General features: G+C 38.6%; 1 protein-coding gene across 4 annotated transcripts; it reads left to right on the forward strand.

Annotated features, from left to right (window-relative positions):
* The first annotated feature begins 1,076 nt into the window (after positions 1-1,076).
* LOC103702145 (uncharacterized) lies at positions 1,077-10,275 on the forward strand. Of its 4 annotated transcripts, XM_088702500.2 has the most exons (7): positions 1,077-1,204; positions 1,280-1,645; positions 2,672-3,605; positions 5,449-5,544; positions 6,083-6,219; positions 7,523-7,725; positions 8,582-8,801. In XM_088702500.2, exons 2-6 carry the CDS (start codon positions 1,419-1,421, stop codon positions 7,677-7,679), a joined length of 1,551 nt encoding a protein of 516 aa, XP_088558626.1. In that variant the 5' UTR covers positions 1,077-1,204; positions 1,280-1,418; the 3' UTR covers positions 7,680-7,725; positions 8,582-8,801. The 4 variants fall into 4 exon arrangements, with proteins under 4 accessions (XP_088558626.1, XP_008782676.1, XP_008782677.1 ...); XM_008784454.5 differs by lacking the exons at positions 1,077-1,204; positions 8,582-8,801 and adding an exon at positions 9,918-10,275 and having other exon boundaries at positions 1,230-1,645; XM_008784455.6 differs by lacking the exons at positions 1,077-1,204; positions 8,582-8,801 and adding an exon at positions 8,837-9,140 and having other exon boundaries at positions 1,230-1,645.
* Positions 10,276-14,317: the final 4,042 nt, after the last annotated feature.

Here is a 14,317-nt window from a genome sequence, read left to right on the forward strand (position 1 = left end):
CCTGGCCCTCGAGCTCGGTGCGCTCTGCCAAGTACACCCCGGAATCCGGGATGCTAGGTTGGTCTCAGCACCTATCTAACCAATCTCTCGATGAGCTCGACCTCGCTAGCAACCGCACCCATGTGCATGTCTTCGCCCTTCTATAAAGCTATGCGTTGCAACGCCACTACGCCATGTTTCGCCTATCGGCCCACGACAGCCAAGGGCAACGCTTTACCATTCTCTAGAACGGACTCCACTGCGCGCCACTCCCACTGATGATGGGAACGGGCCATGCCCTGCTATCTGTCAACGTCTTACCATTTCCCAGAACGGACTCCACCGCGCGCCATAAGTAAGCTCAAGCTACGCGCCACTCCCTTTCATGATGGGAACGGGCCATACCTCCACCACCTGAGCGCTCCTACCAAGACTATAAAGGACCCCAATAGGTAACGCCTAAGGGACGCTTAGCTGGACCCAAAAAGCTCCACTCTAACTTGATCGTCGGAGCACCCTCACCGAAAATACCGGTGAGATTTTGTGCAGGTACACCGCCGGTCACAGGAGGTGGCTCTTCCTGTTTTCTTTCGCACTCCGGCAGCTCCCCTGGCTCCTCTGGTGTGGTCACCCTCGGGCCAGATTTGAACCACAACAGGTATCTTATTCATTCTTAGACTGTTGTGTGTTCATGCTATTCCTAGATCAGTGAGATAGAACTCTTTGGTTGATAACTAGCATTCAAACCTGCCAACCTTTAGTGTTTTTTTTGGGAAAACCATGGCTAATGATGTGAGATGATATCTATTTCAGCTAAAATGTGTCAGTTAACGCTTATCTCTTTATAATCCCTTTTATTTCTTCTTTCCCACTACCCAATATATTACTCTCATATTAAATGATAGAAAATGTATGCCAGTCTATAGCACTAAACTCTCTCCTTAAGTGAAGAACATGACAAAATAGGTCATCCATACTATTTTCTTTTTTCTCAAAAACTCGTTCGAAACAGATCTAAACAGACATTTTCAATCCAAAATAATTAAATCTTTTTAATTTCCAATCTTTATCTATGATGGGGTGATGTTTGAATGGTTGGGCGATTAATATCAGTACTCATCTTGGTTTAATCTATCCCTTAACGAAGGAAGAGGGGATGCATTTCCACGGTTGATGACATTTGTCATTCCATTACAATCGGTAGCACCAAGATCGTCCGAATAAGGTTGGACCCAACCTACTTGGGAAGTGCATTTTTATCGAATTGCACCCCCGAAATTAACGTTTTTTCAACACGCAGGCGCGTTCGACGCCTTTCGGATCCATCTCTCCGATTTCAACTCCACTGTGTCTTTACTGGAAAAAAAAGAGAAATTCCATCATTTCTCTCGAAAGTGGAATTCTGGAAGTAGAGAGGAAAATTCGAGAGGAATAGCGAGATGCGTCGCGGAGAGCTTCGCCCCCTCTTCCCCGATCTAGGGTTTTTGCTAGGGTTTCTTCTCCTCGCCACCGCCCCCTGCGATGTCTTCGCCTCGATTCACGAGTACTCCAACGAACCCTTCGTTCCCCGTTCCAATTCCTTCTTTTTCCACGGTGGCAGCGAGGGCCTCTACGCCTCCGAAGTCAATCTCAGCTCCCCCAACTCCGATGGCAAATCCTTCATCCGGTGATCTCTCTATGTCCTTCCCTTTTTTTTATCCTTGTTGATTCGATTAAAGTGTGCATTGTTCGATATGCCCTAATTTGCCGACATTTCGACCGTTCTTGTGGTTTTTTTTTTTTTTTGGCCATTTGGAGTTTGAGAAATTCATAACACAAATCCTGCAAATTAGTGGGCTTGCTTGCTAGGGTTCTTGTTCAAGAACAATCTTTTTTCTTATAAAAGAGTTTTCTTTATGCTAAGGGCCTTAGTTTTTTTTCGATAGGGATGAGAGATTGGACCTAGGGTTTTGGTTACTGCTTAGATTTTATATGTTTTGTTGATGATGAAGGCATACAGTCGTTGTTTTGGTTATTACGTGATATCTTTAGGCATCTGATAATTTTGCTGGGATAATGTCTGGATTTTGAGCTTATTTTCCTGTCTTATATATTTCCTATTTTATTAGTTTCTTCTTATCTGCTTCGAGCATGCTGAATCAGCTGCAAACCTAACAGAGTTGAGGGCACAGATAACATGCTTTTGTTGTACTCCGAGAACTAGTTTTTCACTTATAAATCTCTTCCGATTCTCCATTTTGATTCAGTATGAATAGAAGGATAAGTAATCCATCTTTCTTTCTGTACCTTTAATTTCATGCTGAAGCAATATACTATGCGTACTGGAATTTTTGCCTTTGGATATTAAATTTATGGGGGTTTGATTATCTACAGACATTATCTTATAATGCAGCATCCTGTATCTTGGTGTAAACACCTGGTAAAGTACTGATTTTTATTCTAATCTGTAGACAATATAGAGGGTTCGCAATGATGCAATATGATGTTATTAATTGAAAAGTGCTTGGTGTAATGGTAGGAATGTAATGAGTCAGAAAATTTCTTCATGTATTTGCCTTCACGTGTCTGCATTCTGTAAATGATCTCATGCTGTTAATAGAAATCCAACTGTCATTGGTAAAATATATCAGCTTCTCAACAGGATCTCATATTCTTACTTTTGTTCTTTTCTTTTTTGGATTTATTATTTCAGGTTTGAATCTGTAACTTTCCGCCGAACGAAAGAGTCAGCATCACGGCATCATGATATGCAACAGAATACAGGATTGATAGAAGCTATACTTGTTGAGATTCAAGACAGGGATAAGATTGGTGGTACATATTTTAACTCTGATGCTATATGCTGTACCCCTGATCTACATGAAGAGATATCTTGTAAAGTAGGGGAAGTAATTATTCGTCCAAATCCTGATAACCCAGACTGGCCGAAACGAATTCAGACATTTTTTGATGGGAGAAATGAAGAGGCAACTATGATGACCCAAACTGCTTTCATAAACAGCACTGGAATGTACTACCTTTACTTCATGTTTTGTGATCCACAACTTAAGGGCACTGTAATCACAGGTAGAACTGTTTGGAGAAATCCACAAGGCTATCTTCCTGGAAAAATGGCACCATTAATGACATTCTATGGTTTCATGTCATTGGCATATCTTTTGCTTGGTCTTATGTGGTTTCTCCAATTTACACGATTTTGGAAAGATATATTGCATCTTCATTACCATATCACAGCTGTAATTGCTCTAGGCATGTGTGAAATGGCTTTCTGGTATTTTGAGTATGCGAACTTTAATTCTACTGGAGCCAGACCTATGGGCATAACCCTATGGGCGGTCAGTTTTACTGCTGTCAAAAAGACTGTATCTCGCCTTCTTCTTTTAGTAGTTTCTATGGGTTATGGTGTTGTACGACCAACATTGGGTGGGATAACTTTCAAGGTCGCTCTTCTTGGTGTAATATATTTTGTTGCTTCAGAGGCACTTGAACTTGTTGAGCATTTGGGAAATATCAATGACTTTGCTGGAAAAGCCAGACTGTTTCTAGTGCTTCCTGTGGCTGTCTTGGATGCAACCTTCATTGTGTGGATATTTTCATCTCTATCGAAAACTCTAGAAAAGCTTCAGGTAAACTTTTATTTCATGGTTGTGGTGTAAAAGCACGAATGCATAAACACTTTAAGTTGCCTTCAAATTTAGTTGAAACTTTATAGAACCTTTCAAATTAGATGTTGCAATTTTCCATTTGTTATAGGTAGGATATTGTATCTTTATTCAGTTCTCAGTGACATGGCAAAGAAAGAGAGAGAAATAGGCACATTTAAAAGGCTTCATGATGGACAATAAAATAGCTTGTTGGTGGGGAGAGAAGAGATGGAGAAAGGAGAACTCTGAATGATTAAAATTCATTACTCATAGTGAAAGAATTTAACAAGGGGTTATTTGGAAATTATTTTGATAATGGGCAAGAGTTGCAAATAGCAATATGGAGGCAGACATGTATAAATTATAATGTAAAAATTACATGTTAAAAGAAAAAGGCAAAGAACATTATAGACGTTTTAAAAAAGTTGAATTTTTTCACTTGAATGCAAAATTTTACATGTTTGGATGTACTTCCTTTTGGATTTTAACCAACCCATGACTTGTTGAGTTGTATTTTTAAATGATTACACCTATTCTATTGTGGGCAAGCTAATTATAATGAAATTAAGAATATAAGACTTTAATCCAAATTCAATTAAAATCTGATATGGTGTGGATTAAATTCTCACTATACTACTAAGCAAGCAATCTGAAATCTTGAAAAGGCCAAGTTCTAAAACATTGAGATCTTGTGGTTCTCAAGCAAGAAACCTGTACAAAAATCCACAGTTCAGCCCATGACTTGCCTTTAATTGCCTTCCTCCCTCTCCCTACCCTCTCTCTATCTTTCTTTCCCTCCCTCTCTATATCTCTGTCTCTCTTTCCCTCTCTCTGTCTCTATCTTTATCTCTTTCCCCCTCTCTGTCTCTATTGTTATCTCTTTCCCTCTTTCTGCTCTCTCTCACTCTCTCTCTCAGTGCATCACATTGGCTCTTCAGTTGTTCTATTTTATGAACTTCAAAATTTACCAGACATTATTACCTGTTGAGTTGAGATTTAGTTTTGAATTTGTTAATCTTTTCATGTCAATTTGTTTATGTAAAGTCGCCATGGAACCATGGAATCTGACCTGGTCATCTCAGACAGAAATATAAACAAAAAAAAAAAAACAAATATGAAACTTTAAACATGAAACCTCCTATGAACAATTGGAATACGATAGAGTGTCTGGTTTATGATGGGAAGGATTGTTTGCTTGACAAAGAAACAAAAAGATAGCTGAACTAATGATTTGGGCGAGGCATGATACAAAAATTTCTCTTTTACAAGAAAAGAGTAAGGCTTTTGACTAGATCTTTCATTCTTTCATCGACTTATTCTGTCACGTCTTCTTTGCTATAATAATAAATCATGGATTTTAGGTTGGGTTGATAGCAGCTCTTATTGTGATCTATTTAAGCTTCCATTTTGGCTCCATGTTGCATAATTTATTTGGACATGCTTTATACACATCTGCAGATGTCAACTGCACATTGATGTGATTGCAAATATCATTTGATCAGCAATCATATGTGGAAATTATGATGGAGAACTGACATTTGCATTTTAATGCTTGTTTCTTTTTCTTTCCCAATATTTGTATAGCTTGCAACTGTTAAAACTAAGTTAGAGATGTTAAAGTTGAAACAAGCTATATGCTACAGATAGTATCACCTGCTACTTGCAAATGTCATTGTCTCTTGAACAAATTAAAATGGATAATTTCTTTCACTCATGTCACATTTCTGAGCAAAATGAGGCTTATCAAACTACTAATTATTTTAAATATTTACATTTTGTGTGTCCCTATAATCAATGAGCTGATGTTCTCTCATTGTTGCTTCAGTTGCGGAGAAGTATTGCCAAACTTGAGCTGTATCGGAAGTTCACAAACTCCCTGGCGATATCTGTGCTTCTCTCTGTTGCCTGGATTGGCTATGAGGTATTTCCTTTCTTGCTATGTTTTTCATCAGTCAGGAAAGTGAACAATGCTAAACATTAAAAAGAAAAAAAGAAAAAGAAGAAAACATCTGGTTCATATATATATACATAAATATATATACATATATTTGTACATATATGCATATACATACACATACATATATATAGATATGTATATATATGTATATATATATACGCGTGTGTGTGTACCCCTTCCCAAATACTATTCTGGAAAACTGGTTACGGTAGGTAGTTGACACCCAAATTTTGGATTCACTAATCAAAAGCAGTAACAGCAAGCAGACGTCCTACTTTTATGGGTGATCTTAGAAATTTTACTTAAAGCATTTGAACAGTTTAACAGTCAGATAATCTGTGCTATGAAATGTTGCACAAGTACTTAAAGCACTTTTATAAATGATGCTGAGTTTTTAGTATCACTTTCCATGATTCAAAAAATCACTAATTGTTGAGAAATTTTATTTTTTTATTTCTGGTTAATATTAATAATTTGAACTTCTGAATTTGTGAGAATGCAGCTATATTTCAATGCAACGGATCCATTAAGTGAGCTGTGGCAAAGGGCTTGGATCATCCCTGCTTTTTGGACTGTCCTCTCCTATGCACTTCTTGCAATTATCTGCATCCTCTGGGCCCCATCACAAAACCCAACTAGGTAATCTCTTGATCTTTGCTTCTTTTTTTATATATTAAATTCTTGAGGAATTTGTGTTTCAAAATAAGGTTTTTGTTGTACTCTGGTAAGGAATGATCTTGTGCTAAGATTTGAGGATGAGATTCTATATTTTGTAGGACATTCCGATCAAAGCTTCTGTTGGTTGAGCGAAATATTTGGGAAGTACATGATCACCATGGTCATATATAACAAAAAATTTTCTTTCCCCTCAAAATTATGCTTTGTAGCAGCCAATCATTTGAGATCCACGGTAAAAATAATGTGTTAAATCAAAGATTAAATTTATGAATGTGTTTTACCTGTCATAAAGTTAGACACATTCATTTGAAGCTTTTGAAATAAAAGGTCAATCCTCTTCTCACAAAAACCCTTTCTCTACCTTACCTTACATTACCTTACCAAACATTGTACTCTCCTTTACTAAAGTCATCATCTTCTGGTTTTATTTTCCCCCCCTGTAATGGAAATTCTACATTTCTGCTGACCAGTTTGGGAATGGACAAGGTTATGCTTCATCACGTAGTTTCAAGCTTTTCTTTACGTTCTGTAATATAGCCTCAGACATGAATTTTCTAGTATTAGCTTGATATAATATTGCTGCATTCTTTCTTGTATGATGATCTTTTAGATAATATTCTCATCGTGTCAGAGTTGATACACAGGCAGGCATAAGCTTTCTTTAGTAATTTTGATGGTCTTGTGATGGAAGTTTTTCTTGTTCATGAATTGGAACTTGGTTTCCTTCTCTTGAGAACTGGGTTTGTCAAACCAGCCTTTAAATATTGGGAGGTTACTTATGGATGCTTGCATTAATATTTGACTAGCCAAGTTGGTTCCAGTGACCTATAAGAAATGGAGGACAGTGTGCGTCAAATATCTCACCAGGACGCTTGGTTATGACTTGTCCAAGTCTTTTTGTCCTGATGTCATGCAGATATCTGATTACATGGCATACTAATCTTGTGGGTACCATTTTATGCGGGCCATATGCAGATAAAATCTTAGTTATGCTTCTATCTACCAACCTCCCTGCTACCTGTAACAGGTAAGCCTGGATTTTTCTTTTATAACCTCAGATGCTGCCAGAACTTATTGCTAGAAGTTGTTTTGGAACTTGAGCATGAAGGGAACGAGAACTTAGTTGTCACATTCAATCAGGATCAGCCCGGTGGTTAAGATGGAAGGCTGTCTTTGTTCATGGTGCTATGATATGAATAAACAAGTAATGGTGCTTTAGATTTCCATATCTCATATCTTTTTACATTTTGTCTTATCTCTGCAGATATGCATATTCTGAGGATATAAGTGATGACTTTGATGAGGAGGGAGTTTCACTCACAGGCAGCGGCGCCAAGGGAATCGGAGATATGGTGAATAGGAAAACTGCAGATCATGTATTTGGGCTGGGAGATGACCTTGAGGAGGATAAACGAGAGTGACATGTCTTTCCTGCATGGGACGGTGATTCTGGTGTTGTGGATTCTGGTATGCTATGTTATATGCCTTCTCTTTTAACATAAAGAATATTGAAGTAATGAATAAATTATCAAAATGTAGAATTAGAGTTCATGAAAATCCAATGGACTTGCATTGTGTAACAACGATGGAACATGCATTGATCTTACCTATGATGTGGCCCAATTACATCGTCACCATCAAAACTTGGGTTCACCAATAGGCAACCCTTTCCAGTGTATCTGCTGGGAAGTACCAGCACCACGTACTGAGGAGTTGTTCTGTGTGAGCCATGGATGATGCTCCAGCTGTTATTATCACAGAAGAAAAACTTGGCTTATTGATTATACAACTTCTATATGAGGACACGTGATGTGTTTTAGTGTCATGAACTCAGCAGATTTCTTTATGTAAAACCCGTGTAGCACTTGTGCATACTCCCTTATGCACCAATTAGCCTTCTTTCTCCTTACAGCTCTGGAGCATGTATCTTTGTTTTTGGACAGCAAGAGAGTTAAAATTATAGAGACATTTATTATAGAGAGACATATATTCTAGAAAAAGAATTCTTTAAATTCTTATGAATGAGGGGTCCTCCCCCTTATGTACATCTCTTTCCCAAGTACCTCAAATTGTGCCAAAAAACAGTATGGATTTCCCCAGATTATCTTATATTTTTCTTATTTGATTATGTACAAGTATTTTACTATATTTTATAGAGTTTTTGGTATCTCCAGAGTTCAACCATCTAGGAAATCTTAATGTATTTTGGGACCTTCCGGTTCTGCCTAGGGCACTCTACTAAGTTCATGGTTTCTCATTATAGCTTCTTTATTTCGTTTCTAGGGTTTCATGTTATTGATTGCTTTGCTGATTATATTCATAGGGATGGTACGTGGATGATACTTGGATGATTTAGTTGGATAAGCTCAACCTGGGAATGCCACCTATAGTTGAATGGGCCTATTTCAAGCTATGCCATTATTTGGTGCCTTAATGTGTGCATGAGATTAATCTGTGGTTCATCATTGTAATAAACACTCTGTATGCTTTAAGATTATGTTGAATTGAAACTCTATAGAAGATTATGAAGGCTTGGCGAATCATATTGTGATCCATAAAGCCAACCTTTTTTGCACAGGTTAGGATGAATGGTCAACGATCCAATTAGAAGTCTCTACAATTTTCTGGTTTGACCTTAAAATAGCAATAACCACTGGTCAAAGGGTCATACTCAGAGGTGTATGAATTGCTGAATTAGAATTTGAAGAGGACAGTTGGATATGCTAAGTGAAATTTCTCTACTAGCTGTTCCCTTGGAGAAAAGCATATCTGGATCCGTCGACATGAACTCTATTGAGTTCTCTAAATGGACAGACTGGTTTGGAAATTATTTTTGGTATCTACTTGGTCCTTATTAATGAAGATCTTTGATCTTTCCAGAATTGTCTGTGAAAATAGTGTCGGCTTAACTTTTTCCTTTCAGAGCAATTAGAATCCTCCGTTATTTATGTGGTTTTGCACAGTTTTGTTGATTTAGTTGCATTTGGAGAATTCCTGCAATATCTGACAAATGTAACTATGAAGAATTGGGGTTACTTCGGAAGGACCTAAACCGAGAGCTTCTGCCTTTTCTGTTCTCGGAGTCCTTTTAAACAAACTTGTTCTGTGTACTTGGGTTCCTCTTTCTTATATGGTGGTTATAGAGGTCAGTGTGAGAGACTGCAAAAAATCCAGGGGATGGACCTTGACATTTGTATCCATGTATCATTTACAGAAAACCAATGACTGCATATTTTGTGTGTATGTATGTATGTACAACAATGGGGACACACCCCAGGTGAACCTGGGTTCTCGCCCAAATCCTGGCAGGATCTGTCCAGGAATTCTAATTCACTTAATTGCCTAAGCACGCACCTAGGTGATGACCTGTAGCAAATACTTTGATTGGTGATCTTGATTGCGGACAGGCTGATCACCTAGGTGATTCCATTGTAAGCCCATGTCTATCATTGTTCTGATGGCCTCGGGAGCTTTGATTGCGCAGGCTGTTGAGAAATTCTACTTCAGTCCTGACCCAAAAATGCTCGTTCTGTTGTCGGGCAGGCTGTTATAATAGTGTCTTTTTATTTCTTTATAAACAGAGGGCTGTATTGTTTCATGTTTTGTAATCTATTCTCTAAAAAAATTATTTTACTTCTGATTTCCCCCCTCCTCTCCAGGAAAAGTTCTATCGCTCTGTATTGGTAGTCTTTTATCAAGAGGATGGATGATTAAATGGTGCCCATAGATCATCTGTAGCTGGGGAAGCATTTGTACCTGTTCTGGAACAAAATGAGCTCGAAATAAAACTATAGTTGGGTGAGCATAGGAACTATAACTCGTAGGACTTGTAGTATGTTACCAGTGTTAAAAGTATATTGTAATGGTCAAGTGTTCGCATGACCAATGTTGTATGCCCATTGGTAATTAACGGCCTTGTAAATCGTGAGAGGAACGTTCTGTAATTATCCCTGCGGCCGGTGCATTCCCTGTATGAAACTCCACCATCCACTCGTCATTGCATTTTTCTCAGAGCTATCTGTTCGTGTTAAACTTCTGAATGAGTTCTGCTTGGTACGCGACTGCCAAGCACTCCATCAACTCTGAGCACCAATATGAATCTCATCATGCCATTTTACAATATTGCTAAAACTAGATCTTTGCATGTACGATGCATGGTATTATCTAGCAGACAGCCATCTGCCGTAGTGCATGGTGAATGCAGCAATATATATGAAAGCAGTATGCTTGCATGCAGCTAGCAAGACGGATGATGTCTTTGAGTCTTTCTTCCCCAGCTAAAGTCCTGCAGGGTTTCAGTTCAAGAAGGTATAGTTTGATTGAAGCAATCGAGGTTGTAACAGATCATGATCTGGTCTGCATGTTGTTAATAGCTAGGGTCGATGGAGCTTAAGCAATAAATTATGTGCATGTTTATCGGTTCTGCCAAGCATGAGCAAACATCTATTACGTGACGAGGTTGATAGCTTATGGATGCTGTTGTCACTGCTGTAGCTGAAATAATTTGCGCTAATGTCTTGCATGAGCACACTTGAGCATGAGAGGACAGCGAAATCTGTTTTATTATATCATCAGATATGAGCTTCGACATTCCGATCGACCATTTTGAGAAAGCTTATGCGGCATTTAGTCACACGCATAACTTGGTAACATGGCATTTGAGACCTATCCAACGAGAGGGACTTGAATGACTTTGCCATTTGGAAGTGAGTCCAGCACAAGAATCACACGGTTGCAACATTTGACTGGGAGAATAACAGGTGCAGTCTTTTTCTCGATTGTGTCCACCAAGGGATTGTCTTTCTTGATCACTCTCTCTGCTTCCAGAGCTGGGACTCCTACAAGCTCCGGCCATGCGACCTTAAAATTATCAGCTGCAGATAACGGGTAATGTTGTAAGTAAGTTTTGTCTTTGTTCTGTTCGCACTTAGCAGATCAATGCAAAGAATTTTCTGATAATAGATGAGAATTTCGATCAATTCCCTTTCTTTTCTTCTTTTTTCTAAGCAAGGAATTTTGATCAGTCCAAATATGCATGCATTTATCAAGTGCTCTGGGCAACTAGAGCATAGTTTTTTCTTTAAAAAAAAACAAAAAGAAAATGAAAACAAAAGCAGCTAATCCCCACCCGCTACTCTTCGCTCCTCTCATCCCATCTAAGCTAGAAGCTGAGGACCCCGAGCAGACTGAACCACTGCTCATGGAACAGGGGATTTACTAGTCAGGAATTGAAACCTCTTTCTTGGAGGGCAAGAGGACGTACCATCCGAACTAAAATTCAGTGGTAATCCGAGCACACTCGCATGTATTAAAACATGCATGCATGATCCTCTTGCTAAGACATGCAGAATTCCTGCATGACAAATACATCAGCATGGAACTACAGAGACCAGCAGCCATCCATGTCTATTTCTCGCTATCGAGAGACTTGATGTGCTCGAACATACTAGCTTGAAGCGTTGGCAGCGAGCAACATCGTAATTCTGCATGCTTTGGTGTGCCAAATGTGGTGCAACAACAGTCATAACGTTATGACAACCGTTATTTTAAATGATACTTGTTCCTCTAAAAAAATTGAAAATTATATTCGAACATATTGCTTGCCTGCCAGTATAGGACTGGAGTTATGATAGCATGTTGGATCGATGCCTCCTACTTGCCATTAACACTTGTACGTTCAACATGCATAGATTTGAAATAGAGTTACTCATCCAAAATCTGAAAGGAAAATACCTTGGAGTTGAGGCCCACAAATCGTGCAGCGAAACATATCTGCTCGGCAATCTAGAGATGATACTCCTGATTAGATTGGAGATGGGTGTGCGGATGCCTTCAAATCTCTTGTAATGGTGTTTATAGAGCAGTTCACCCACAGGTTTGGCTCACTGTTTCTTCTATTATTGTAGGTTGGGATTTTGAGTAATAAATAGAATGACAGTTTTCAAGCTCAACCTTATTCTACCATTGGCTAGTTGAGATACAGTAGATTCTTTGAGAGGAATAGGTGATATCACCTGAGATACCCTGATAGATTGCATCATAGGTGATATCCATACCTTTTTTGGTTGACTGTTCTGCATTTATGGTGCTATACTGCAGGGATACTCTTCTTTTTTTTTTTTTCTGGAGAGAAAGAAAACCATATCTGAAGAGAAAGTGATATCAACCTTATTCTACCATTGGCTAGTTGAGATACGGTAGATCTTTGAGAGGAATACGTGATATCACCTGAGATACCCTGATAGATTGCATCATAGGAGAAACAATTTTAAATGATCATACCTTTTTTGGTTGACTGTTCTGCATTTATGGCGCTATACTGCAGGGATACTTTTTTTTTTTTTTTTTCTGAAGAGAAAGATAACCATATCTGACCATTCAATCGAAAGGAATATATGGGCCCATGCTGCAGTGAAAGATTTGAACAGAAATATACAGTGCTGGGACCATTCACTATTCTACTTATAAAATTATGCGTTACTCCAGAAACATTGCCGTATCTCTTAATTCCTTCATATGAAAAACTAATCATTTTTCTCCGTACGAAAACAAGAATAAGCATGCTTTATTTTATTGTTTTGAATATATCTTACAATTCTTATTATACTTCATATATCTTTATTTCATATATCCATTTATATGTCTTTATTGATTTTTAATCTTTATAATATAATATAATACAGTATTTTTCATCTTACATTTAAAATTAAAATACTTTAATTTATTCTTTTCAATATATCCAAAACTAGCAAAGTAAATATACTTTATTCATCCTCTTCTTCCATCCTCTCTCTTTAAATATACTTTGTTTTCATTTACTGCTTCTGTTCCAACTTTTTGATTATTTAGATTCTCCGTGTCACGCCCCCGCCTGCGCGGGGCACGTGAGGCACCCAGTGCCCACGTAGGGGCCACATGAGGGGGGAACACGGGGCTCCCCTATCAGATATTGTCCAGTTTCGGGGCTTCACGCAAGCATCATTCACCCCTTTCCGATTTTATTTTTCCCCTAAAACGCGTCTGCAGGCTTTGGAGACACCCGCCTTATATGCCCATGCTCTGAAACGAGTCTTTCTGATATAGGACTATTGGGCCTCACACTCTTTCCACCATCAGACAAGATCCGTCCTCGGCTCTGATACCAAATGTCACGCCTCTGTCTGCGCGGGGCACGTGAGGCACCCAGTGCCCACATGGGAGCCACATGAGGGGGGAATACGGGGCTCCCCTGCCAGATATTGTCCGGTTCCGAGGCTTCATGCAAGCGTCCTTTACCCCTCTCCAGTTTTGTTTTCATCCCAAAACGCGTCTGCAGGATTTGAAGATACCTGCCTCATATACCCAGGCTCTGAAACGAGTCTTTCCGATGTGGAACTATTGGGCCTCACACTTTGGTTCCAAGAAGAATTTCTAAGAACATTCTTAATTTCATCTATTCTAATTTATATTCTATATTAAATCATATATTCTATATATAAATCATGATATCGGAGACTATGGGAATTAAGATTTGAAGCACCCAACATGTATATTTTGTGCCAGTAGCTCCCCTTGTTCCCCTTCCTGATTGGTTTGGTGCCTTTCACAAAATTTTACATCTTTTTTTTGGTAAAATATATCATCTTGTTTAGCGAATATTAGTTCTCCATCATGTTCTTCAAACATAGGTTTTGCAAAGGGATTGACAGAAAGTATGCAATGGAATCAAGGATTGCTGGGATGAAAGAAAGTGTGGATTTTTCTTTCAGCGAATTTGTAGAGAGTGTCTGTCTGCTAGCTCTGATGGGAAGACGCGTCAAGGCTCCCAAAAACTCTTGCAAAATTTGCTCTTCTCCGTCAAAATGGAAGAGAAGGAAAGGGGAACGGTCCACGTTTTTTTTTCCTTTACAATAACACCCTATTTAATTTACCTTTACCTTTTCTCATTAAATTTGTAATTCACAGCCAACTCACCTTGCTGTGGCGGCTCTCTCTCATTCATGTTCCATTCATAGGTTTGGCTACGCTTGACTATAATAAATTATCATTTCAAGACTTCAAGTATATGTGTATATGTATG

Source organism: Phoenix dactylifera, chromosome 8, assembly GCF_051530095.1.
Source record: "Phoenix dactylifera cultivar Ajwa chromosome 8, Ajwa_hap1_PhDact_Kaust_v1.1, whole genome shotgun sequence".
Taxonomy (NCBI): domain Eukaryota; kingdom Viridiplantae; phylum Streptophyta; class Magnoliopsida; order Arecales; family Arecaceae; genus Phoenix; species Phoenix dactylifera.

What these genes read in the sequence shown, in the direction of transcription:
- LOC103702145 (XM_088702500.2), top strand. Translation starts at nt 1,419, where the DNA reads ATGCGTCGCGGAGAGCTTCGCCCCCTCTTCCCCGATCTAGGGTTTTTG. An exon ending in GATGGCAAATCCTTCATCCG is followed by an intron (nt 1,646 to 2,671) that starts GTGATCTCTCTA and finishes TTATTATTTCAG; the next exon opens with GTTTGAATCTGTAACTTTCC. An exon ending in AAACTCTAGAAAAGCTTCAG is followed by an intron (nt 3,606 to 5,448) that starts GTAAACTTTTAT and finishes TTGTTGCTTCAG; the next exon opens with TTGCGGAGAAGTATTGCCAA.